Source organism: Jaminaea rosea (genome assembly GCF_003144245.1).
Source record: "Jaminaea rosea strain MCA 5214 unplaced genomic scaffold BDZ90scaffold_5, whole genome shotgun sequence".
Lineage (NCBI taxonomy): Eukaryota > Fungi > Basidiomycota > Exobasidiomycetes > Microstromatales > Jaminaea > Jaminaea rosea.
In genome coordinates this window covers 105831-128975 of record NW_020289979.1, presented here as the reverse complement: position 1 = coordinate 128975, position 23145 = coordinate 105831, and the positions used below count along the sequence as shown (strand labels likewise).

At 58.5% G+C, this 23145-nt stretch overlaps 11 protein-coding genes and 1 non-coding gene across 12 annotated transcripts; 7 read left to right on the top strand and 5 right to left on the bottom strand.

Moving 5' to 3' along the window:
- On the top strand, positions 1-1440 carry BDZ90DRAFT_157189 (thiamine pyrophosphokinase). Its single transcript, XM_025503577.1, has 2 exons — positions 1-320; positions 404-1440. The coding sequence occupies exons 1-2, from the start codon at positions 158-160 to the stop codon at positions 1363-1365; spliced, it is 1125 nt and encodes a 374-aa protein (XP_025362538.1). The 5' UTR covers positions 1-157; the 3' UTR covers positions 1366-1440.
- BDZ90DRAFT_157247 (amino acid transporter) lies at positions 1246-3329 on the bottom strand. Its single transcript, XM_025503578.1, has 3 exons — positions 1612-3329; positions 1400-1532; positions 1246-1292 (listed from the first exon to the last, which is right to left on the bottom strand). The coding sequence occupies exons 1-2, from the start codon at positions 3237-3239 to the stop codon at positions 1520-1522; spliced, it is 1641 nt and encodes a 546-aa protein (XP_025362537.1). The 5' UTR covers positions 3240-3329; the 3' UTR covers positions 1246-1292; positions 1400-1519.
- Positions 3330-3796: 467 nt separating this feature from the next.
- BDZ90DRAFT_264479 (NTF2-like protein) lies at positions 3797-5150 on the top strand (the record flags this gene model as incomplete). Its single annotated transcript, XM_025508637.1, has 3 exons — positions 3797-3823; positions 3895-4150; positions 4622-5150. The coding sequence occupies 3 exons, from the start codon at positions 3797-3799 to the stop codon at positions 5026-5028; spliced, it is 690 nt and encodes a 229-aa protein (XP_025362536.1). The 3' UTR covers positions 5029-5150.
- A 191-nt stretch (positions 5151-5341) lies between these two features.
- On the top strand, positions 5342-8832 carry BDZ90DRAFT_231700 (PMT-domain-containing protein). The gene is made up of 3 exons (XM_025505960.1): positions 5342-6349; positions 6435-7864; positions 7958-8832. Exons 1-3 carry the CDS (start codon positions 5495-5497, stop codon positions 8676-8678), a joined length of 3006 nt encoding a protein of 1001 aa, XP_025362535.1. The 5' UTR covers positions 5342-5494; the 3' UTR covers positions 8679-8832.
- A 315-nt stretch (positions 8833-9147) lies between these two features.
- On the top strand, positions 9148-11053 carry BDZ90DRAFT_259759 (NAD(P)-binding protein; the record flags this gene model as incomplete). The annotated part of the gene is made up of 4 exons (XM_025508190.1): positions 9148-9540; positions 9623-10035; positions 10613-10869; positions 10950-11053. The coding sequence occupies 4 exons, from the start codon at positions 9148-9150 to the stop codon at positions 11051-11053; spliced, it is 1167 nt and encodes a 388-aa protein (XP_025362534.1).
- On the bottom strand, positions 10162-10263 carry BDZ90DRAFT_t20. The gene has a single exon. It is a non-coding gene; the product is annotated as a tRNA-Leu (tRNA).
- Positions 11054-11337: 284 nt separating the features above from the next.
- Positions 11338-13867, bottom strand: BDZ90DRAFT_231699 (alpha/beta-hydrolase). The gene is made up of 3 exons (XM_025505959.1): positions 13584-13867; positions 12855-13504; positions 11338-12787 (listed from the first exon to the last, which is right to left on the bottom strand). Exons 1-3 carry the CDS (start codon positions 13735-13737, stop codon positions 11615-11617), a joined length of 1977 nt encoding a protein of 658 aa, XP_025362533.1. The 5' UTR covers positions 13738-13867; the 3' UTR covers positions 11338-11614.
- A 619-nt stretch (positions 13868-14486) lies between these two features.
- On the bottom strand, positions 14487-15804 carry BDZ90DRAFT_226735 (WSC-domain-containing protein; the record flags this gene model as incomplete). Its single annotated transcript, XM_025504721.1, has 2 exons — positions 14487-14671; positions 14745-15804. The coding sequence occupies 2 exons, from the start codon at positions 15802-15804 to the stop codon at positions 14487-14489; spliced, it is 1245 nt and encodes a 414-aa protein (XP_025362532.1).
- A 78-nt stretch (positions 15805-15882) lies between these two features.
- On the top strand, positions 15883-17075 carry BDZ90DRAFT_156889 (hypothetical protein). The gene has a single exon (XM_025503576.1). The coding sequence runs from the start codon at positions 16313-16315 to the stop codon at positions 16922-16924; it is 612 nt and encodes a 203-aa protein (XP_025362531.1). The 5' UTR covers positions 15883-16312; the 3' UTR covers positions 16925-17075.
- An 876-nt stretch (positions 17076-17951) lies between these two features.
- On the top strand, positions 17952-19809 carry BDZ90DRAFT_219505 (carboxypeptidase S; the record flags this gene model as incomplete). The annotated part of the gene is made up of 2 exons (XM_025504403.1): positions 17952-18492; positions 18560-19809. 2 exons carry the CDS (start codon positions 17952-17954, stop codon positions 19807-19809), a joined length of 1791 nt encoding a protein of 596 aa, XP_025362530.1.
- Positions 19810-20187: 378 nt separating this feature from the next.
- BDZ90DRAFT_219457 (hypothetical protein) lies at positions 20188-21185 on the bottom strand (the record flags this gene model as incomplete). The annotated part of the gene is made up of 2 exons (XM_025504400.1): positions 20188-20813; positions 20897-21185. The coding sequence occupies 2 exons, from the start codon at positions 21183-21185 to the stop codon at positions 20188-20190; spliced, it is 915 nt and encodes a 304-aa protein (XP_025362529.1).
- Positions 21186-21540: 355 nt separating this feature from the next.
- Positions 21541-22986, top strand: BDZ90DRAFT_231693 (hypothetical protein). Its single transcript, XM_025505958.1, has 3 exons — positions 21541-21807; positions 21880-21915; positions 21987-22986. Exons 1-3 carry the CDS (start codon positions 21746-21748, stop codon positions 22972-22974), a joined length of 1086 nt encoding a protein of 361 aa, XP_025362528.1. The 5' UTR covers positions 21541-21745; the 3' UTR covers positions 22975-22986.
- The last annotated feature ends 159 nt before the right edge of the window (positions 22987-23145 follow it).

The following is a 23145-nucleotide window of genomic DNA, read 5'->3' as shown; positions in this document are numbered from 1 at the left end:
CGACTTCTTCTTGCCTCAGCACCAGAATCGAGATCGCAAGCCCGCTGCCCTGGACCAGCAGCTTCGCAGGAGCAGTGTCACTCCCAATCGGACGACCAGGGTACTGAAGGAAGACGACAACTACCTGGGCCACCTTTCATCCTTGAAGTCGTGCACTATGCTGACCTGGGATCCGCGATCCTTCCTGCTCGCGGGAACGGAGATGGCCCCGCCCGTCTCGTCAGGGCCAGATGCATCAACCTCTCAATATGCTCTCATCTTGCTCAATCAGCCGATCGTACAACATCAGCGTCGCCTCTTCTCGCGGCTTTGGAGAAATGGTGGGTAGCCGCGCAAAGATAACAGCGTCTGCTTTTGCTACTCGAGCTAATTCGTCCCTTCTCTCCACCACCACATCACTCAGCCACCCTACGCGTATGCGCAGACGGCGGTGCCAATCGACTTCGCAAAGCCTTTCACTCCCACTCTTCCTCTTCTTCTCCTTCTTCCTCGTCAACTGACTCTGTCCCTCTCCCCCACGTAATCGTCGGCGATCTAGACTCCCTCACCCCCTCAACGCGCTCCTTTTACTCGTCAAGAGGTGTAGAAATCTCCGAGAGACCAAGCCAGTATGCCACTGATTTGCAGAAAGCAATACAGTACGTCGAGGACTGGGAGCACGAAGAATGGGAGGCTCGGAGATCAGAACTTCAAGCTCAGGGTGGACAGGAGGGGAAGCCGGAGGGGCCGACGTCGCTAACCCTAGTCATCTTCGGCGGCCTCTCGGGTCGACTCGATCAGACGGTCCATACGTTGCACGTTCTCTGGCAGCTCGCGCCGGGGTGTGATTCTCATGGAGGGTATGAGGATCCAGATGAGGTTGAAGCGGTGGGCACCGGCAATGGCAATGAGCAGGGCCAGCGCCCTCGCGGTGGTCGGCCAGAGAAGCGACAGCATAGCTATGTTGTGGGGGATGGGAGCCTCGTTTGGCTCTTGGCCGAGGGCAGCCACAAGCTGGTGTTGCCAGTCATCGGGCCTGCTGCTCCTGAGACGAGCGCACCAGGGAAGCGCAAGCGCAGTCTCACTGCCCCGCTTTTAGGCAAAGCCTGTGGTGTCCTCCCGCTTGGTGTTGAGGGTGGGGCCCAGAGCAAGGGGGCGGCACGAGTCAGCACAAAGGGACTGCAGTGGGATCTTTCCGCAGAGGATCCGCAGAGTATAGGTGGATTCCTCTCGACGTCCAACTATCTGCTGCCGCCGCGAGAAGATGGAGAGGAGGGAGTAAGCATGGTTGAGCTCACGACGGACAAGCCGATCTACTGGAGTGTGGAGATTGCGGAGGAAGAGGAGGTGGAGGAGGGGGATGATGGAGAGGGCGAAGGAAAGTGAGATGGGGGCTGAGGAGACGTCGGGCGTTACTGACAGATTATTGTAGATGATGAAACAATCTTGCTAGATGCATTATCCGATACGAGCGTACACAAACGAATCCGAAGCAAGTGGGACCTGGAGCAGGCCTGATATCGCTTCTCAAGCCCTCAAACTATCTTCTCCTGCTCTTGAGGCGACACCTGCACCTGCTGCTGTTGCTGCGGCCTAGCACTTGCGCTCAGTCCCCTCTGCAGATCCTTCTCCGTCAATCCCCTCCTCGCGACCTCGAGAGCCAAGTCCAAGTTGACCGGCCCGCGGTAGTGCTTCCTGCCGTGGAAGATCCAGCTCAGAGCCGCCAAGATGAGCACAACAGCTACAGCAACGACGGTGTAGTTCATGTTCGTGCCCGTTACTGGTCTCTCGGGCGGGAAGAGGAAGAATACGTCGGTGAACAGGGCAAAGAAGACGGCCCATGCTCCGATTGGGTAGCCGAACTTGCCCAGATTGAAGTGGCGGGGCCCCTCGTGGAAGGCGACCTCGTCCAGGAGATGCCTGCCGCGCACCAGGAGCAGGAGAATGGGGATCGCATAGGCGAATTGGAGCAGGACGACTGAGGCTGACAGGATGGCGTTCAAAGCGCTCGAAGATCCTAGGTAGACACAGCCAAAGATGATGACCCAGACTGTGTTCATCGTAATGGCGGGCACAGGTACCTTGACCCATGGAGTCTCCGAAGCAAAGAAGCGCGGGAATGGCAAGCCGTTGTCCGCTGCCAAGGCTTGTGAGGTGCGGCTTGATGCAGTGAGGAGACCGACGGCCGTGAAGCACATGGAGATGACGGGGAACATGATCAAAGCGACGGAGCCGCCCATGTTTGCCGTGGCTTGGTATATAATGGCGAGCAAGGCGCCCGCGGAGGACTCGGTAACCGCATCGTAGTCACGGAGTGAGAAGAGGAGGGACATGAGTACAATCCAGGATGTGAGGGCTCCAATCGCAGGGGCGAGGAGCATAGCCCGGGGAGCGTTGACATGCGCGCGAGGCATCTCAGCCACCATGTGCGTGGCACCATCGACACCCACGAGGCCGAAGGTGGACTGAAGCAGGCCGAGCATGAAGGCGACAAAGTTTCCCCAGCCAGTCGTGTTGACGTAGGTGCCGAAGACGTCCTTGCCAGTGCGGAATGTTGGGGATGCCGTGGCAAGGCAGACGATGATTGTACAGAGGGCGCCGGTGAGAGACCAAAAGAGGGCAGCGCGATTGCACACGTCGAGGATCTTGGCGCCAAACACGTTGACTGCCCAGCCGCCCAAAGCGAAGGCAACGTAGAGGAGGAAAGTCTGGTACGGCTGAACTTCGAAAGTGGGATGCATCAAGGAGATGATGCCCGTGATGAAGCTGGCTCCCAGCGAGCTAGCGGTCGCGGTGAGGGCAACCCAGCCTCCCGCTGTGATCCAGCCCGCAAAGTAGGCGAGCCCGACCTGATGCTTCTTAGGGGCGAGGGCAAAGGCCCAGTGGTAAGGACCCCCCGTAGAGGGGAGGACGGCGCAGATCTCGGCCAACGAGGCGGCAATGGCCATGACTCCCAGTGCGGAGATGATCAAACCCCAGAGCACGGCGACCGGTCCTCCGGAAGGGAGAGCCAGGTTCAGACTGGCGGACATTGCTACCCAGGAGTTGAGGATGGCGAATGCCAACCCCACAATGGCGATAAATGAGAAGCGTGACTGGTGGATGTGGGGGCCATCCACCGTTCCCAGGTCCTCAACGGCCACATCTGGCTTGGCCGCCGTCGTCGAGGTCGATGGAGCTGCTGTTGTAGCTGGTACGGAGCCTGCGGGGGCCGGGCCGGCCGCAGCCGTAGCCTCGCCGGAGGAAGAAGATGCGGACATTGCCGCGTTTGAGGGTATGAGATGGAATGAAGAGAAGAGGAGAAGTCAAGAGGCGAGCGACTCGAGGTGATAAGAAGAAACGCGGGGCAAAGACCGACGTTGCGAGCGCTGGCTGCTCTTTGTGGACGCTCGTACGGCACGGGACGTGGGCCTCCGCTGCTGCAGCACTGCGTCTGTCGAGCTACCTTGATGTTACCCGGCCCCAAGTCAGAGGAGCCGCTGCCTGTCCTACAGTAGCGTGGATGATAGGCCAAGGAATATGGGGAAACGAACAGGCACAGAAGGATGCTGCGCAGATGATTTTCATTTCAAGCTCTCGGCCTCTGCCTCGTGCTGCATACGGACGGCGACTTGAGCTCTTGAGTGACCCGCCGGCAGCCCAAGCTCTTTCTCCCACCTGTATGCAGCCAAGCCACGGTCACAGCCACGCGATCAAAGGCGCTTGCTTGGGCTCGACGTGGGTGCCTGAGGGGGGGACGGAAAGCCAAAGTCGAGCGACAACTTCTTGAGCCTCTGCATCCGCCATACGAAGACGCAAGAGAGACGAAGACGACGAGATGGCCAGCGTAGAGGCCAAGCAGAGGGTGCGCCGGGCGAGTCACGGATACCTCCTCATCCTTGACTGACCATCCATCCTCTTTACCCACGCGTGCAGGAGTCCAAGCTCCTCATCGAGTACGCCGCAAAGGCGGCTGAGCAATTCGTCTCCCTCTACTACTCAGCCTACGACTCACGCAATCGCGTAGGGCTCATCCCGACACTCTACTTGGGCACGTCGACAGTCCTTTGGAATGGTAACCCGATTCAGGGCAACGGCGGCGTGGGAGAGCTGATGGATTCATTGCCGGCTACTAAGCATGAAGTGCAGAGTATGGACGCTCATCCTGTTGGTGGAGGGTCGAACGAGGCTGGTGAGTGAGGCGCGAGGCGAGACTAGATCAGAGCACAAAGCAACAAAACCCCTCGAACATGGCCACATCTCCTGCAGAGGAGCGACACCTAGCGCAAGCTGGCTCTCCTCTACTACCCACGGGAGAGGGGGAGCAGGTCACGCTGCTTCTCATTTGATGGCCTCTCGCTCGGCGCGCGTGAAGTCTGCGAGCTTTACCTTTCGGGTCTATAGCCCGTAGGCATGACGTCTACGCCATTATGAGAGCAGAGCAGGGGAAGAGCAAAACAAGCGGCCTCTGGCAATGGCAGTTCGCTGTAACGACGAGGCTGCGCTCCAACAAAGGGTTCAGGGAGGCAAAGATTCAATGCTCCTTACGAGTAGTACAGGAGCAGACACGCGCGCGAGAGCGCAAGTCCTACGTATCAGCAGGTGGGCAAACCAGGTGGGCTGACCATCTGCATCGTACCCTTGCCCCTCGCCCTCACAACAGGCTTTGCCGCTCCCTCGATTTTGGTGACCGTATCAGGCGTCGTCACACACCACACACCCAACTCAGCATCAGCCCTTCCACCATCGAATGCACCCGAGTCGTCTTCAACACGGACCAAGGGCGGGCGCTACGACTCCTCCCTTCCCCTCGACTCCCTACCTCGCGCCTTCAGCCAGAATTTCGTTCTGGTCAATGATCCAGAGGGTAAAGGGGACGGAGGCGTGGTAGTCTCGTGGGACTCGAGCAATAGCGTCGCAGCAAATGGCGGCCCTGGTAGCGGAAGCGGCGGGGGCAAGAAGTCTGGGGGTGGTGGAGGAGGAAGCTCGGCGGACGTACTCAGGGCGGCGGCGCCTACCATTACGGGCCGCTTCTTTGTGCAGGCGGATCAATTGCGCTTTGTTGGATGAGCGCGAAAACGAGCAAGAAGTCACTTCATCATCTGTACCAGCATCAATCATACCACTTTGCCATCACCCTCTCCCTCTAGCTGTGCCATCGAATGCGGATTCCAGCATCGTGCTTAACCAACCAACAAACACACTCTCGCGCTCGTCCGTCGGGCGGCCGTGCGCTCTTTGGCTGCCGTCTGCGCGGCTGCACGCACGGGGTCAAAGTCAAGTCGCGACTTGAAGGCGGCCGGGCCAGCGAGCGAGTCGACGACGACGAGGAGGAACCTTAAGGCATTCCTCGAGGCGCGAAGCTTGTTTGCCTTGCCCATCGCTTCCCACCACTTGCCAACAAGCACGCACGCGCCAGAGCAGCGCAACCATCGACGTCTTCCCTCTTGTCCTCTTCATTCCTTCCCCTCTCGCCTCTTTCGGAATCATCCCCTTTGATCACTGCGCTGCGAGTCGCCCTCTGTGACGCCCGCTGATGCCGCCTCGTGCACATCTCCATCGCACCGCTTCCTCCTCGTCCATCTCGTCGATCCACAGCGCAGACGGATCCTCCTCTGCAAACACGACACACCAGCGTCGTCGCGATCCCCAGCAACAGCAGCAGCAACACACGGCGTACGACATTGAGGAGCCGTCCGACTACACACGCAAGTCGGCCCCGCGCGTCTCATCGTCGAGCTCGCTGCGCAACAACTACCACACGCACGCCAATCACCAGGCTTTCTCTTCTCCTCCTCGCACGGGACCCAGACGAAGCCTCGACAGGGACGACCAAGGAGACGACTCTGCAAACAACCTAGGCTCAAATCCTTACAAGGTCAAGCGAAACTACCGCGACGAGTCGGGTGATATCCTTCCCTCGCCCGCAACCAGCCCTGCAGCAGCATATCGCTCCAACCCCTTTGATTCGTGGGGAGCTCCTGCTAGCACGCACACATCTCCTCGTATTCCTACCTCTCCTGGAGGTGGTTTCGGCGCGTACAGCGGCACACGCCAGACTTCAGCCACCCACCAGCACTCCAAGCTTGCCAGCAGTTTCTTCGGCAACGAAGACGACGACGAGGGCGACTTTGAAGAGACGCCATTGAACGACGACGCAGAAGCATTTCGTAACGGCAGTCGAGCTTTCACGCTTGGATCAAGCAAGATGGAAGAAAAGATGAGGGCAAATGGCGCCAAGAGCGTCTATGGGAGGGCAGGATTGGCTCCGATTGAGAGTGCGGCCAACGGCAAGGGAGGCAATGGCACTGGTGTGATGGCGACAAATGACGCGGCAGCCAAGGGCAAGTACGCTAGTTTGCTGCCCGAGCAGGCTCCTCCTCAAAGTCCGGTGAGTAGCGGCGAGGGCAACTGATATTGCGATGTTCCTGGCGTCCATCTGACCCAGCCTATTCTCACTCCCTCCGCATGCGCAGCTCGACCGCATCTCCGCTCTTTTCGACAACGAACATTTCTGCACCGCCATGTACTTCGTACTGAGTCTCATCACTCGCTTGTACCGCATCGGCAAGTCCTCGACTGTCATCTGGGACGAGGCCCACTTCGGCAAGTTCGGCTCGCACTACCTGAAGCACGAGTTCTACTTCGACGTGCACCCGCCGCTGGGCAAGATGCTTGTAGGTCTCGCTGGAGCCATGTCCGGATACAATGGGAGCTTCGAGTTCAAGTCAGGGGAGTCCTACCCTGAGAAAAGCCAGTATTACGTTGGCATGCGAATCATCCTCGCTCTCTTCGGTGTGGTCATGGTCCCCGTGGCTTGGCGCTCCTCCTCTGCCCTCGGTTGGAACAAGCGCAGTCGCCACTTGCTCGCCCTCATGGTTCTCTGCGACAATGCCTGGCTGGTCATCTCGCGCTTCATCCTACTGGACTCGATGCTGCTCTGCTTTACCTTCACGACGGTGCACGGTCTCCTCATGTTCCACCAGCAGCAGAATCGCCCTTTCACGCAGAAATGGTGGTTCTGGCTCACCTTCACTGGCCTCTCCATCGGCTGCGTGATGAGTGTCAAGTGGGTCGGCTTCTTCGTCATGGCTCTGGTAGGCATTTACACGATCGAGGATCTGTGGGACAAGTTTGGTGACCTCAAGATGCCTGTGCGCACATACGCTCGTCACTGGTGCGCCCGTGGGTTGTGCCTCATTGCCATCCCTGCAGCGGTCTACCTCCTGTCATTCAAGCTGCACTTCCTCATCCTCTCTGGCTCAGGACCAGGAGATGCACAGATGTCCTCCCTCTTCCAAGCCCACCTGCGCGGCAACGACTTTGCTCAGAACCCCCTCGAGGCCGCCTTTGGAAGCAAGGTCACCTTCAAGAACATGGGCTACGGTGGTGGTCTGTTACACTCGCACATCCAGACGTACCCGGTGGGATCGCAGCAGCAACAAGTGACCTGCTATCACTACAAGGACACCAACAATGACTTTATCATCACGCCACGATGGGAGGACAAGCCTCTTCCCCCTGCCGAAGACACGACTACCCCGCTCCGCATGCTCACGAATGGAGACACGGTCCGTCTCGTCCACGCTGCGACTGGTCGCAACTTGCACTCTCACAAAGTGGCCGCGCCTGTCACCAAGGAGAATTACGAGGTCAGCGCGTACGGGAATGCCACGATCGGCGACTCTAACGACTACTGGGTCGTCGAGGTCGTTGATGACATGCATCTGGGCAAAGTGGCGCCCGGTACGACGATCAGAAGTTTGACAACGCGAATGCGATTCCGCCACCAGAACTTGGGATGCTACCTGCGTGCGGCAAATGCTGTTCTGCCGCAGTGGGGTTGGAAGCAGGTTGAAGTATCTTGTGACAAGGAGAATAATCCTCGCGACGATCACACGTACTGGTGAGCATTCGCGAAGGTGTACCGACGACGACGACGCCGACGACGAAGTCAACTCTGACCAATCCCTTTTTCTACCCTCTCTCACGCTCGCAGGAACATCGAATCACACTGGAACTCTCGTCTCCCTTCGGGCAACACGAAGCTGTACCGCTCTCCCTTCCTCCGCGACTTTATCCATCTTAACGTCGCCATGATGACGAGCAACAACGCTTTGATCCCCGACGCGGACAAGGAGGATATTCTCGCCTCGAAGCCCTACGACTGGCCTTTCCTCTGGAACGGGTTGCGCATGAACTCGTGGGCGGACAATGCCACATCTTACTATCTGATCGGCAATCCGGTCATCTGGTGGGGGTCGTCGATTTCCATCCTAGTCTTCCTGGGCACGCTCCTGTGGTACCTGGCAAGGATGCAGCGACGCTACGCCGACCTGTCCCCCTCGGACTTTAACCAATTTGTTTTCGTCGGCAAGATTGGATTCTTGGGCTGGTTCTTCCACTACCTCCCCTTCCTGATCATGGCGCGCGTATGCTACATCCACCACTACCTGCCGACGCTCTATTTTGCCACAATCCTTTATGCGCACGTACTGGACCACTTCTTCTTCAACGCTTCGACGGCGCGCTACAAGGTGCCCGGCTCGAGTCAGAGGAGGCCGCTCAGTGAGAGGACCAAGAATGTGGTGTTCTTGATCGCGGCGCTTGCCATTGTAGGGACGTTTGCGTGGTTCCACAAGACGGCCCTGGGGATCGACGGACCCGTGTGGAAGTACAAGGGAAGGAGGTGGAGGAAGAGTTGGAACATCTACGACTGAGGGGCTGGAGAGGACAAAGGGGAAGCCGCGAGTAGTTGAGGGCAACACGAAGATGAATGGATGAGAGGGAACAAAGGGCAACAGGCCCTGGAACAGCGTAGACGCGGCGGGACATAGCGCGAACATGGCTCCCGTTGCGGGATCAGGCCACGATGGACGACTCTCATTGCACATTGATGTATGATGCACTTATCCATGGAATTTGATTCTCGCATTGCTTGCAACTGACCCATGTTGCTCGCTGATCTTCTCACCATCTGCACGGGCCACGCGGAAGAAGCGGCCCAACTCGAGTTGGCAATCGGCGTCCCGCTGGCCGGCCGGCTACTCCGCGTCTGCACTCCACTCCGTTCTACCTTTCTCGCCTCGTCATCACATGCTTCGACATCAAGCACGAACAACCTCACTCTTCGCACGCACGCTCCTCAACACGAAAACAACCCCACTCCCTCGCACCTTCGCCCGCACCATGTCCTCTTTCTTCGACACCTCTCGCCTGCACGACAAAGTCGTCGTAATCACAGGCGCTTCCGGAGGAATCGGTCGCAGCACTGCTCTCCTCTTCTCACGCCTCGGCGCGAATGTCATTCTTGCCGCTCGTCGTCAGGACGCTCTAGAGTCTGCAGCCAAGGAGTGCGTGCAGGCGAACAAGGAAGGTGGTTCGGGTAAAGGAGGCAAGGTACACACTGCCGTTGTGGACGTGAGGAAGAGGGGCGATATCGAGGGACTCAAGGCTGGTCTACCTGACTGGGCCAAGAACGTGGACATCTTGGTCAACAATGCGGGGCTTGTGCTGGGAGTGGACAAGGTTGGAGAAATCGACGCTGATGAGATCGATGTGATGGTCCAGACCAACGTGGTGGTGAGCAGCACAACGAGGTGATCGAGTAACGCAGTGACGCCAGCGACTGACCATGCCCCGAGTCCTTCTCGCACACACGCAGGGGCTCATCCACCTCACACAAACATTCCTCCGCGACATGAAGGCCCGCAACAGTGGGCACATCATCATGCTCGGTTCCATTGCTGGTCGTGAGGGTTATGCAGGCGGGTCCATCTACACGTGCACAAAGGCGGCCGTCCGCTCCTTTACTCAAGCGATGCAGAAGGAGCTCGTCGAGACCAATGTGCGCGTCAGCGAGGTGCAGCCGGGTATGGTCGAGACGGACTTTTCCGTGACGAGGTTCAGGGGGGATGAGTCAAAGGCCAAAGACGTGTACAAGGGGATCCAGCCCTTGACGGGCGAGGACATCGCGGAGGATATTGTGTGGATTGCCAACAGGAAGCCGCACGTCAATGTTGCCGAGACGCTCATCTTCCCCGTGGGGCAGGCAAGTGCCTTTGTGCGCAAGGCCAAGTAGGCGAGCGTCGGCTTAATGCAATGCAAATGACACATTGATTCTCACCATCAGTCCCGTACTTATTCTTGCTTTCCCGGAGCTGGGGCCAGGGCGGCAAAAGAGGAGTGCGCTCGCGCGCACGTTGACAAGAATGGGATTCGAACCCATGCTCCGAAGAACTGCGAATCGTCGAGGATCGAAGAGATTCCTTAACACAGCGCCTTAGACCGCTCGGCCATCTTGCCGAAGAGAGGGACGATACCGCTTGGTTCCGTTCCGATGTCCCAGATTCCCGGAGTGTCCGTATATAATGCTTTCTACTCAAGCCTCGACACTAGTTCTGGGTGGAGATGTGGGGGAACGAGACTCGAGTCGAGGCAAGGGCCGATCTCGCAGCTTCCTTCCGTCTTTGCTCATCCCTCTGCGACTAACATGTGAGTACGGCGTGAGCTGATGGCGGCGGCGGCAGCGGGACCAAGCTACGAAAAGCCGTTCCTGCAGCGTCGAGCTACGCGTTGCCGTCCTGTCTCACCGTTCACTCACACCTTTTGCCCCTCCTCGTCCCCTGCCTACCGCTCTACCCTCACGGCGCAGGTCAGCGTCAACGTCGAATCTCCTCCCCAAGCGGGACTCACCCGCCCACAACTCCGTAGCCGACTTTGTGCGCTCCTCGAACCCGGCAGCACGCTTCACGCTCGAAGGCGAACCAGACGGTCAGGAGGCGCGATTGTGCAGAGTAGTGCCCCCACCGCCCGGTCAGGCGAGGGCAATGGGTGGGGCGCCGGGCATTGCAGGTATGCCGGCTCAGCCACCGCCGAATAGTGGCGACTGCATCAATGTGGCCATGGAAGGTGAGCAATGGACGAGGTGTGAAGGTGGTGCGACTGTGAGAGCTGACACGTGCCTCTCTTGCCCCATTGCCCGCCGCCAGTCAAGGACCTCTTCGCTACTATGCAAGGACTCGGCTTCTTCTGCCAGCTGCCGCATGATCCAAAAGCTACCCCGCACATTCGATGCGAGCGCATTCCGCAGTAGATAGTCCAAGCAACATGGCGAGAGGCTAGAGCTAAAGTAGGCAATGACGAGGCTTCCCGCGGCGGGGGCGGGGCCGGGCGAGCAGAACAGGGGCGAAGAGAGCGGCGACGACGGGAATGCGGCAGAGGGGCCATCTCTTTTGTCGGCATAGCGCAAGAAGTCAAAGTTGGGCAAAGAGAGGGCGAGGACGAGTGCACGGTCGATGTTGCCGCTTGCGTAGGCAGCCAGCCGCGGGCCTGCCTGCACCGCCGCACTCATACTCTCCGCGTCAAGCACACACAATTCAATCAACGTCAAGAGCATCTAGAGATTCAAATATGTACAAAGGCCGACTGGCTTGCGTGAAGGAGCGTGCGGTGGAGGGAGCAATGTACAAAGTGTGGAGGGGGAGCAACGGCAGAGCAAGCGAGAAGTTGCAAGCATTCGAGAAGGTTGGCGGGACAGTTTGCTAGCGTTGATAATTTGGTAGGCCGAGGATGCGCAAGGCGTCGGTAGACTCGATGCGTGTCCACTGCTTGTTGACTTGCTGTATGTCGAAGAACGGAAGCGCCTCTCTTACGCTCACCTGTTCGTCACCGCCCTGACCAGCACAGAGTTCAACGCGTCCATCTGCTCCTCCCTGTAGTCATCAATAATCGTATCTGTTCTTTCTCCATCATTGTAGCTCAACATCATCTTCCCCTTTGTGTCGTACTTGGGCCACACCGGCAGTCCTTTGCCGTTGGGGTCCAGATTGGTCGCAAAGCTCGCGTACTGGCCCGCCACGACTGCATTGAGCGTGCTGGGTCGGAAGCCAAAGGCAATGTCCAGGTCAGAGCTGTGTGGAACTCCCAAGTCAACAGCTGCATGCACGGGGCGATCCTGAAAGAGATACGTCCAAGCAGCTGGCGTCTTCTTGCTTTCCAATCCTTGCTGGAGGAGGAAGCGCCTGTTGCTGTGGTACCGCATGTCCCCGTAGAAGGATGCGCAGCGTTTATACTGATTATCCTCCCCCGGCCAGAAGCGATCCGATGCATTTCCATTTGCAGGGCTGTAGGGACTCCCCAAAGCGGGAACGTCGGAGTATGAGGCGGAGATCACTTCGTAGGCCATGTCTTGTGCCGTGACGTTGGAGGACTGGAAGTAGACTTCGCGCACCCAACGCTCGAATTGGGTAGGCGTGGTGAATTGGTGAGGGACAAAGATGGTGCCTTCATCTAGGTTGTTGCCTGTGATGATGGGTACCTGCGCAAAGTCGCCTTGCTGAAGAATCTGGCTTGCTGCTTGGTCAAAGAAGCCGCCCCGCCGAGCCCCGCCGTCAGCTACCGGAGACCATGGGTAGCCACCGAGCACGTAAGGTCCATCAGTGGCAAAGGATCCCGCGGCGGACAGAGCCAGACTCTCGTTACGGAGCGCCTGCCAGGGCACGTTGCGCACGCAATTGAGCCTTCCTTGGGCCCCACCTGCAGCGTCGCCGCACTTGAGATTCGTGAGCGTCTGCTGCCAGCTGAGGTCGCGGTCGGACGGGAGAGCGAGGGCGTATCCAGAGGGAGCGCCACTCTGGAAGATGGCGGCACGAAAGAGTGGGCGAGGCGGGTTGGAGGAAGACTGAGCTTGACCGCTCGCTAGAGGTCTGCCCGGTGAGCCCACCAGCTGCGCACCCACGCCGAAGGCGCCGGCTGATTGGCCCCAGATCGTAATCTTGGAAGGGTCCCCGCCAAATGAGTCGATGTTTGAGTAAGTCCAGTTGATGGCCTGTTGCACGCGCGGGATCAACAGTCAGCCCTGCACGCGGTCTTTCTCAGGCTTCTGCCTCGCTCACCATCTTCATGTCTTGGAAGCCGAGGTTCAGGCCGACTGGCTGCGACCCTGCGTCCTTCGCACTACATTTTGATCCTTTTCCTGTACACCCCGACGCATCAAGCCCCGCTAGTGTCGCGAGATCGCTCGAAGCAAAAAAGCCAAATCCGTTCAACCTGTAATTGAACGTGACGAACACGACGGGCAAGCTCTGCTTGACTGCCCCCTTCATAAACAGCGTGGGGTCGTAGTCTGACCCCGATCCAGTTTGGAAAGCTCCACCATGAATGAAGAGGATAACGGGAAGAGATGCATTGTTCGGCGCATCTAGCGGCCGGTAAACATTTGCATAGAGGCAGTCCTCACTCTGTTCGTCGATGTCCCCCGATTGAGCGCATTTGGGGCCAGGCTTGGTAGCTGCGATCGTGGAGGCAGCGCGTTTGCGAAGGGGCCGCGTGCCGTTGATGAATCCGCGAGCGTAATGCCACGAGTCGGTGAAGAAAGGCATGGGCCGCAAAGAAAGCGCAGCATTATCGTGGTGTTTGCCAGCCCCGCCATGTGCTTGGGGCGTCTTCTTCGACGGGGCGACTCCCGAGTTCTGCGTCGCTTTGTCGATTGGTTGGGGTGGTGCGAAGCGCAGCTTGCCCACAGGAGGTTGAGCGTAGCGTACGCCTGACGAACGGTACGGAGGGAGTGAGATTGGTGAGCATACATGCGGCGGATTTCCTCCTTTCTGTCGCGGCGTGCTCACCCTGCCAGCGGGCGATGTTGTTGCCCGTGTCAGCCGTGCCCGTGAGGATGGTGCCAACGTCCAGCGTAGCCTGTGGCGGCGGTATCTTTGCTGCGCATGCTACGGCGGCAGCCAGGACGAAGGACAAGAGGAGTTCAATGGCGTGTCGCTGCATGACTGCCATCGAGGTGGAGGGCTGCGTGGTATCTGGGATGCTGTGGCTACCTCTCCGTTGTTGATGTCGTCGATCGTCTTCGTCACACAATCCCCTCTTCTCGCTCGTCTATATGCTTGCTCGTTGGGGTATAAGATGGTCGGGCTGTGCAAGCTGGAAAAGGAACAGTGAATGGTGAAGAGCAAGAAAGTGAGGAGCAAAGAGACGCTAGGCTCTAGCGCCGCCGGGCGACTCCTTCGTTCCCAAACGTGGGCTTCGACGGAGCGGGCCAACAGGCCAGACCCAAAATTCTCTCCGACGTTGCAGCTGAGCTTCAGGGCGGAGAACGCGGAGCACGCCGCACCCAGGTAGGACGACATCTCGTGCCCATTCGTGACTCCTAAGTTCGTTGGCAGAGGAGAGGTAGCACAGATGACGGCAAGCTGGCTCGCTGCCCTAGCTTTGTGTGGATGCAGCAAATGAGACAAAGAAGAGGGGGAAATAAAATGGTGATTCAATGGCCGAGGCAATAAAGGCAGGCGTGCGCACATCAGGATCGTAATGATGCGGCCCGCGCCACCGATTGGACAAGATCAAGACGGCCATGTACCTTCGAAAGGTCATGGCGGGCAACTATGAAGACGAAGGGATCTGGTCTGAATGAAGAGGCGGGTTTCCGAGGGATTGAGGCGCGTGAGGATCTTGAAGTTGGTGACGGTGACATTTTGAGGTGTTGAGCGACGTCTCATAGCGTGTCGCTCTGCTCGTCCTTAAGCGGAGCTTCCGCCGGTCTGAGCGACGCGAGCGGCCGCAGCAGCCTCGTCGGACTGCTTGTAGAGGGTGAGGGCGTACCCACCACCGCACGTCTGGCCGTTCTTGCTCGTGCACTGGGTCCTGCACGTGCCCGTGTTCGTCGAGAAGGAGGCGAGAGTGTTGCCGCACCTGCACTCGTTGCCTGGGAGTCGAAGAATCGGAGTTTTTGGGTCAGTTCAGAGGCTCCACTTCTCCAAAACTCAGGGCGCACTCACCATTCTCGAGCCCAGCGTAAATGAAGTTGCCCGCCTTCTGGCAAGTCCTCAGGCAGCCCTCGACAGTGCGGGAGCTGCTGCTCGAGTAGTACTCGGTGAGAGCGCGACCAGAAGCGTCGGATCGGTCGGTGAAGCAGCCGGCGTAGAAGTACTCGACGCCGCCCGTCGAGTACGAAGCGGGGTTCTTGGCGGGGGCAGTGGGGCCAGTAGGGGTAGGGGAGGTGGTGGGGGTGGTCGTGGAGCTAGAAGTACCAGTGGGCGTGGTCGTGGGTGTGGTCGTGCCGGTGCCAGTGCCGCCGCCGTTGCTCACGCCGTCGACCTTAAAGATCGTCAGGCGATAGTTGCCGCCGCAGATCTGGTTCGAGTCACCGGAGCAGGCCTGGTTGCAGCCGGTCGTCTTCGCTGGAAGCTTGACTTTGGACGAAGATCCGCAGTAGCATTCATTCTGGTGTTCTGTTCCAGCCAAATCATAACCCAATTTCTTGCAGGCAGCCGTGCACTTCTGGTTGGTGTTGGCCATGTCCTGGTAAGCAGCCGTGACCGGAAGGAGGCGGTTGCTGCTGTCGGCGTAGCAGCCCTGGTAGGTAGCTCCCTCGATAGTGGGGACCGTGGGCGTGTTGCGCTTGTTGGACTTGTACACCTGGATGTGGTTGTCGCCACCGCAGGCCTGGTTGCCGTTGCCCTTGCAGCTGAGATTGCAGCCGTCATTGGCCTGCTGCCTGAGGTTGGCTCCGTTGGGCCCGTAGGCGCCGCCATTTTTCAGACCATCTGTAGAGCAGAAGCACTGATAGTTTGCTTCTAATCCGGCATAGACAGCCTGCTGCCCTTCACAGTACGCCAGACACCTGTCGATGGACATAGAGTCTCCGGACGTGTATCCGGCTCCCTCGAGGACACGAGCGTTGGGGTACTTGTCGGCCGAGCAGCCCTGAAGGGTCCAGTCAGCCGAGGGGGAGGCGTAGCGCGACGAGGCGGCGCGGTTCTGAAGCACCTCCGTGAGGGGGTTAGCAAAGGCCGTGGTGGCCAAGAGGAAGGCCATGAAGGTCTTGGTGTTGAGCATGATGGTCAAGGACTTGAGGGGTCTGAGGTAGAGAGAGGTAAGTCGCTGCAGTCAGAAACGGGAGGAGGAGTTGTGAGTGGGGAAAAAGAAGGACGAGGTTGAGGTCGACAAGACCGGCCTTTTATCTTTGTCCACCGGGCCTTCATTCCCCACCTCTCCCTCAAAGTCGTAGTCAAGGGAGCTGCCGAGCCCGGACTGGCTTGGTCGCAAAAGGCTCGTGCGCTGGGAGGCCAAAGCGGCAGAGCCTTAGTGCAAAGGCGAGGCGGTGACAGGAGGGTGCGAAGATCCCGTCTTGCAGCAAGCATGGCTATGCGGCAACTAGCTCCACTGAGCGTCATCTGACATTGACGAGCGAAAGCTTGTGGCCGTGCCAATCCAATGGAAGAAGACGGGACTGGTAGCTGTTCGCTAGACGTTGCGCTCAGGATAGGGTCCGAGACCGTCGACGGACTTGCACCGTTGCCGCGGGTAGCCTCTCTGGTCCACTGAACAGGATTTCCTCGCTACGATGACATCGCATCGCCTGACCGCGGAGAAGGGACCGACCATTCCCATCCGGCCAAAGATGGATGGTGCCGCGGGTCGGTTCAGTATCCAAAGAGGCCGACAAAGGCGGCGCTTCAAGCTGTCGAAGCAACCCGCGCTTCATGGAAACGAATCGATGACGGCAGGACGGCCCGCTTCGAAGCTTGCGTGGCTTGACAAGATGAATGAGCGAGCGCGCGAGATGGAATACGGTTGGGGAGCTTCTCCTCGCATCAAAGCGCGTGTGCAGCAGCAGCAGCAGCAGCGGGAACAAGCTAGCGTTCCTGTAACTGAATGGCCGCGACCAGGCGAATTAGTAGCGTCCAGTGCCAAGGTACCACGGCACGCTGTTTGTGGATCATTAAATGGCCAGCCACACCCCGGGCATCTCCATAGGCCTAGATCTGATGGGCCAGATGTGGGGGCTCCCGTGTCCCCCACGGGAAAGAAGGCAGGGAGGCAGCGAGAACTTGTCGCCTCACCCCGATCCCCGTCAGGCGCTTGGACGAAAACGACGTCCGTGCGCTGCATTCATTGCAAAGCCGCTGCAAACTTGCGGGGGAGGATGAGCGGAGCTGAGAATGAGGGTCGATGATCAGCAATAAGGTTGCGCACGAAAGACATCTTTTCTCCCTCCTCATCACCATGAAAGTGAGGGGGGCCATGTGTCTCAGTCGCTGCTCGCTACTGTCTTAGCATTCGCTGGTCCGACCTTGGCTCTTGCTGTCGCGGCACTCCGGAGTCGGAAGTCGAATGCGAACAATGACCGGCCGTGAGCCTGAGCGAGGTACAGAGCCGTGTCACATCGTCGCTGAAAGCCTATCGGGATGCTGCGCAGTCATGAGAAGATGCAAAAGACAGCAAGAGGGTGCAACAAGGTTCCCTCATGGCTTGCGCTCAGGCCAGCTTGCACGGACCATGGAGGTCAAGATGCATTGATGCTAGCACGTGCATTACTTTGCCAATCCCTGGCAGACGCAGAAGCTTCAACAAAGGCCTCATCGCTGTCCCGATGTTATCATAATCGCGCAGTTCAATGGCTTGATGGCATGTCTTGGCTGTCTCTCGCTCACAGTCAGGAACGTCGTCGATGATGGCCCCCGAGCTTGAGCGTATTGACGGCATGCGGGAAGAGAGCGGACCAGCGGACCTGAGAAAAGAGAGGGTTGCTGAGTGGTGGGGCACGAAAGGAACACAAGATGACGGTCGGCTAGAAGTCTTCGGACAGCAGCTTTCCATCGTTGTGATGATGGTCTAATCAACATAGCTTCGTGCGCTGAAAGAGGTATGGTGAGAGGCAAGGTACTGAGATGGAGAAGCCAAGAAGTGAAGGAAGGCGGTTGGGACGGACTCCTCCCACGCTCAACTCCACCCGGCGGCTGATCCGATTCAGGGCGGATACGAGCCCCAGACGGCGCGTCTGATTCATCTTCTCGACCACGGCTTCGTCCTCATCCAATATGGACGCAGAGAAGGCTCTGAAACAGGCAGAGCATGGCGACGGCAGCGACATTTCGGCCTCGCCATGGTACGCACGCAGGCGCGTCCAGACAGCTGCGTCCAAGCTGCAGGAAAGGCGATGGCGTCTCCTCCTCGCTCTCATCGCCGGCACAATCTGGTACATGATTGACGGGAGTGGCCCTCGTACCTGGTCCTCGCCCGCAGTCAGCGCCCCTTCTACTGCCGCTAGCGGTCCCTCAGCCCTTGCCGTATGCAAGCAATACCCATCTTGGTCACCGCCAAGTCAGTCGAACTTCTCTCTTCCCGCACCTCTCCCTGCCTCAACGTACGCCAAGCTCTTGTCAGGCGCAGTCCGGATAGACACGACAGTCCCTGACTCATGGGGTCCGCTCAATGCTCCTAACGTCAGCTCGACGGTTCGTGAGAATTATCGCAAAGCCTTTGCCCCCTTTGAAGCCTACCTTTCCCGCTCCTTTCCTCTTGTTCACTCCGTGCTCACCAAGGAGGTCGTTGACTCCCATGGACTCATCTTCACGTGGCGAGGGTCAGATGAGAGCCTCAAACCGCTGGTGCTGATGGCGCATCAGGATGTGGTACCGGTCGAGCCGAGTACGGTCGGACAGTGGGTGCACGACCCCTTCTCTGGATCGGTGGATGAAGAAAATGGGGTCGTGTGGGGAAGGGGCAGCTCGGATGACAAGGGTGAGCGGGCGCCACGGCCTGGTAGGGGAACGGCAGCTGACCTCCTTCTGTCCCTTACTGCACGCAGCTTCACTGATCTCAATCATGTCAGCGCTCGAGTCTCTGGCTTCGTCCACCTTTAAACCCAGTCGCACCATCGTAGCCTCCTTTGGCTTCGACGAGGAGTCCACGGGGTCCGCTGCGGCTGCCCTCGCATCCTTCCTCGTGGAGAGGTACGTTCCCACGGTAGGTGGAGCAGAGTTGATCGTAGACGAGGGCGGTGAAGTCCTTGGCGCCGACGTCTCCGAAGAGGAAGGAGGCATGGGAACCGCATACGCCGGCCCTGCGACGAGCGAGAAGGGCTACCTGGACGTGCGAGTCACCGTCAGAACGCCTGGAGGACATTCGAGCGTCCCGCCAAGACGGACAGGCATTGGACATCTCGCGCGCCTCGTGGCAAGCATTGAGGACAACGCTCCTCAGCCGAGGATCAGCGATGTGGACCATCCGGCACTCGCCCCCTTGTTGTGCTTGAGAGAGGCGCCTGCCATCAAGGAGGGGCGTCCACAGCTGTACAAGACGCTGCAGCACCTCGTCAAGCAACTCGAAGACGAGGAGAAGCCTCGAGCTCGCATCGGCTGCCCGGGCGCGCGACGTCGCCGTGACCAACAGCGCCGCCGAGAGTTGCTCAACTCCATCCTCCCTCAGCTTTCCGCCGAAGAGCAAGCCCTCTTCGGTACTACTCAAGCCGTGGACCTCATTTCTGGCGGAGTCAAGATCAATGCTCTTCCCGAGAAGAGCGAGGCGGTCGTCAATTATCGGATTGACGTGCGATCCAGCGTCGGTGAGGTGAAAGAATGGGTAGGGAAGGTGGTCCAGAAGAAGGCAAAGGAGCTCGGCTTGGACTTTATTGGATGGACGCACGAGGAGGTGGAAGCACTTGAGGCTGCAAAGTCAGCCAAGGGGACCGTTAGTCTCTCCGTAGCTTTCAATTCGGCGCTGGAGCCCACGCCATCCTCTCCGATTGTCGACGGTACGGAGTCATCCGCAGCAGCATGGCGTCTTCTGAGCAGCGTCATTCGCTCCACCTGGCGTGATCACGGCGAGATTCCCGTCATCCCAACCCTCATGGGTGGCAACACCGACACGAAGTCCTACCATGCGCTCTCGCGCAACATCTTCCGCTTCTCCGGTGGGACACTCAACCCACCACCGAAAGGGATGAAAGGGGCAGATGGGGGTATTCACACCGTGAATGAGTATGCGTCCATCGATGCGCTAGTGAAGGGGACGGAGTTTTACAGCAAGTTGATATGGGCTGTGCAGGTCATTGGATGACGGAGGAAAGGTGTCACGAGAATTCAATAGGCTGGAGATATCTAAGTGGGCTGAGCGAGATCAGAATCGTCATAGTACAAAGGGAAACATTGCCTCGCCTGTGACCACCGCACGCATACCACGCTGCATCCTGTGCGAAGGCTGCCCCTCCCTCAGATGCTCTGGCCCGTGGTGTCGGCCTAGACAGGCTGTCAAGGTTGACCATTGCGGCATTGGCACTGCTTCGCTCATGGAGATTCATGAGATATGGCCAAGCCCCGCGGCGCCAGCATCCCCGTCTCAATGCCCTCCTGGCTCTCCACGTGTTCCAACGGCCCGCCTTTGACCCACTGCCACTGCGAGAGATCTTCAGCAGACTTCTTCAAAGGTCTACGTTCTTTATCGCCTCGCAGCTCCGGCCCCAGCAGCTGTCGGGTCCACGCCCGTGGCCGATGCACCATTACCTGCTCCACCTGCGCTTGCTGAAGTTGCTGCCGCAGTTCCTGTAGCTCCACTAGCCGTCGCACCCTGCGCACCATGCGGCACGCTCATGACAGTGCTTGCGTACCTGCCCACGAGATCCATCAATGTCAGGTACCCCCTCCTGACAATCGGAGGGCACTCCGGCTTGCTCGTCCAGCTGTCGAGCACTCCACCCACGTGCTGCCATGATGTGCGCGTAAAAGAAGACATGTAGAAGCGCAGTCGGAGGAAGTGGGCGAAGATGAGGGGCGCCAGAAGAGAGTTACGCAGCAGGATAGCTCCAAGGAGGAGACGGAGGAAGATGAGCGTCTCGGACCATGCAACGAGCTTCATGCAGTGCTCGTAGTTGTTGCGAATCCAAAGCTGCATCTGTCTTGCCGCCTTTGCTGGGAGCGTTTGAGATGGTGCTGCTGCGCTCGCTGCGGATCCCTTTGCCGGTGATGTCGGCGGTGCGGCGCTTGGGAAGGCATAGGGGATGACGACCTTTGATACGAAGTTGAGGACGTGTACGAGGGAAAAGGTGACAAAGGGAACCAGGGTGACTGCGGACGAGTAAGCAAAAGGGAAGCCAAGGTGTCAGCGATGGCTCATCCCAACTGATTGGCATCTCCTCGCTATCACGCACGGAAGATTGGCCTGTTGATCCACCAGTAAAGTGCCAAGAACAAATACTGGACATTCTCCTCCATGACTGCTCGTTGCAGCCACGCCTTGCTAGGCTGCGGGACTCCGAAGCGATTGTACACGACGACGCCGTAGGACACCAGGGCTCCTAGGTAGGCGACGGTATACCATCTTGAGCTTGGCCCTCTGAAGAGGACTACGGAGACAAGGTAGCGCAGCCCGCAGACAAAAGTAAGGAAGTGACCGGCTGCCCAGATGAGGTGAGGGGTTGGGGCAATTTGGCGCGCCATGACGAGAGGGTGATGTGATGTAGGGTGTGGTGCTGCGATAAAGAAAGGAGGAAGAAAGGCCACGAGACGACGACGACGCCGTCCTTTGCTGCGAGATGGCGCATCCACCACGTCTCCGACTGAGCGACGCCAGCCTTGCTTGTCTGCCTTGTCTGTCTGCCTCAGCTCCACTTGTCAAATGGGACGAGCGAGGCACTCACCCGACAGAGGCGGATAGGCGCAGGAACACGCCGCCCGCCTTGCTGCCTCTCCTCCACGCTTGAGCAATCATCGACTTCTTCGTCTTCGGAACTCCTTAATCGAGGGCAAGCCGTCGTTCGGTACTCATGCATTTCGATTCAATGGCACCGAGTCATGGCTGCTTTTGCCATCGGCATATCATCATTCCTTGCCCCGACTGACTGGGTCGCGAACCTGCGGTAGACGAATGAATGTATGCACGTCGACGCTGAGACGCTGAGAGGTGTCACGCCAGCCCCGCCCCCGCATCGTTGGTGAGCGCGAGAGGTCGATGCAGACATTCTTGACATTCTTACCATCACTCTCAACTGCACTCCAGCATGTCCGCTACCATACGCAAGGCCACACTCGAGGACGCCATCCAGGGCTACAACCGCTCGAGGTACGTTCGCCTTTGACGATCAGGCCGCGCGAGAAGCAGGCGCCGGCTCACCTCCTCCTCTTCGCACATCAGTAAACTGGGTTGGCCTTTCACCCTTCCAGCATGGCAGTGGGTATTCACGGCGATCCCAATTGACAGTCCAGCCTGTTCATCTAATTCACCCCTTCACCGCCGTGCAGACAGCTCGTCACTTCGGAGCAAGTGTTCTTTCTCATTTCCCCAGAAGGCGACGTAGCCGGCACAAGTTGTATGTTCCCTCAAGGCAAAGTAGGCGCTATTGGCCCCACAATTGTCGACGATGCACATCGCCGCAAGGGCTATGCCGCTCAACTTATCCGCGAGAATATCGCCTACGCACAATCGCTGCCGCAGGAGAAGAGGCCCACGTCACTCTACCTCGCCGCGTCCGACATGGGCAGACCAGTCTATGCCAAGATTGGCTTTGAGGCCGTCACCACCGTGACATCGTATGGGCATGAGCTCAAGCCCACGGAAGAAATCCTGAAGACGAAGCCAGAGGAGCATCTCACCCAGTCAAGTATGGGTGCTGATCTTAGCATCGAGATGGGCGGCGAGACGATCAGCATCGATGACTGGTCACAGATCAGTACATTGTGCCAGACTGCATCTGGTCTGGAGGATCGACGCAAAGCTCTCGAGATGGTCTCGCTCGCCTATCCTCGCGCATCCTCGGGCTCAAAGGGCGTCACGCTGCAAGTCGGTACGAAGCACTGCTTCATCCGCCAAGGATCCCGCATTGTAGCCGTCGTCCTCGCTCGACTTCAGCGCAACGGCTACGAGATTGGGCCCATCATCGCTTCAGATCGCCATCAAGCGCGCGCTCTTCTTTCCTCTGTCTTCCTCGACATTTACCATAGCAAGCAAGCGGATAGCACTGCAGGAAAGGAGGTGGACGGCCAACCTTGGGGCAAAGTGGACGTGTCAATCGATGAAGCTACGGATGCGGACGGAGAGCTGAGTCGCTATTTCACAGAGAAGTGGGGCCTTGGAAGCTACATGAAGCAGCCACTGATGGAGTATCTGTTGGATCGCGATGCCGCCGAGAGGGGGGACAAGGGTCCGATGGGCAAAAGGGTCGAATTGGCCAAACGAGGAGCCCTCGAGGCTCCCCTTCAGTTTGCGGTGATCAATTTGGCTGTCATGTAGCGGTGAGATCGTGGTGTTGCGATGGTCTTGCACGGCCTTGGCTGAATTTAATCTCTATACATCGTCTAACAAGTGGTGCTCGCGCGAGCGGTTCATCCCTGCAACATGACGCTCAGACCTCGCAGTCAAGCCCTCATCGCCGCTGCTCCTTCTGCGGGCCTTGTTCCAAAC

Coding starts and splice junctions, on each gene's coding strand:
- BDZ90DRAFT_231699 (XM_025505959.1), bottom strand. CDS start 13,737: ATGCAGCGACACGCCATTGAACTCCTCTTGTCCTTCGTCCTGGCTGCC. Junction 13,505..13,583: donor CAACATCGCCCGCTGGCAGG/GTGAGCACGCCG, acceptor ACCGTTCGTCAG/GCGTACGCTACGCTCAACCT. Junction 12,788..12,854: donor GCTTCCAAGACATGAAGATG/GTGAGCGAGGCA, acceptor CGCGTGCAACAG/GCCATCAACTGGACTTACTC.
- BDZ90DRAFT_231700 (XM_025505960.1), top strand. CDS start 5,495: ATGCCGCCTCGTGCACATCTCCATCGCACCGCTTCCTCCTCGTCCATC. Junction 6,350..6,434: donor AGGCTCCTCCTCAAAGTCCG/GTGAGTAGCGGC, acceptor CCGCATGCGCAG/CTCGACCGCATCTCCGCTCT. Junction 7,865..7,957: donor CGCGACGATCACACGTACTG/GTGAGCATTCGC, acceptor TCACGCTCGCAG/GAACATCGAATCACACTGGA.
- BDZ90DRAFT_156889 (XM_025503576.1), top strand. CDS start 16,313: ATGACATCGCATCGCCTGACCGCGGAGAAGGGACCGACCATTCCCATC.
- BDZ90DRAFT_157189 (XM_025503577.1), top strand. CDS start 158: ATGCTGACCTGGGATCCGCGATCCTTCCTGCTCGCGGGAACGGAGATG. Junction 321..403: donor CTCGCGGCTTTGGAGAAATG/GTGGGTAGCCGC, acceptor CACATCACTCAG/CCACCCTACGCGTATGCGCA.
- BDZ90DRAFT_231693 (XM_025505958.1), top strand. CDS start 21,746: ATGTCCGCTACCATACGCAAGGCCACACTCGAGGACGCCATCCAGGGC. Junction 21,808..21,879: donor CAGGGCTACAACCGCTCGAG/GTACGTTCGCCT, acceptor TTCGCACATCAG/TAAACTGGGTTGGCCTTTCA. Junction 21,916..21,986: donor TTCACCCTTCCAGCATGGCA/GTGGGTATTCAC, acceptor ACCGCCGTGCAG/ACAGCTCGTCACTTCGGAGC.
- BDZ90DRAFT_157247 (XM_025503578.1), bottom strand. CDS start 3,239: ATGTCCGCATCTTCTTCCTCCGGCGAGGCTACGGCTGCGGCCGGCCCG.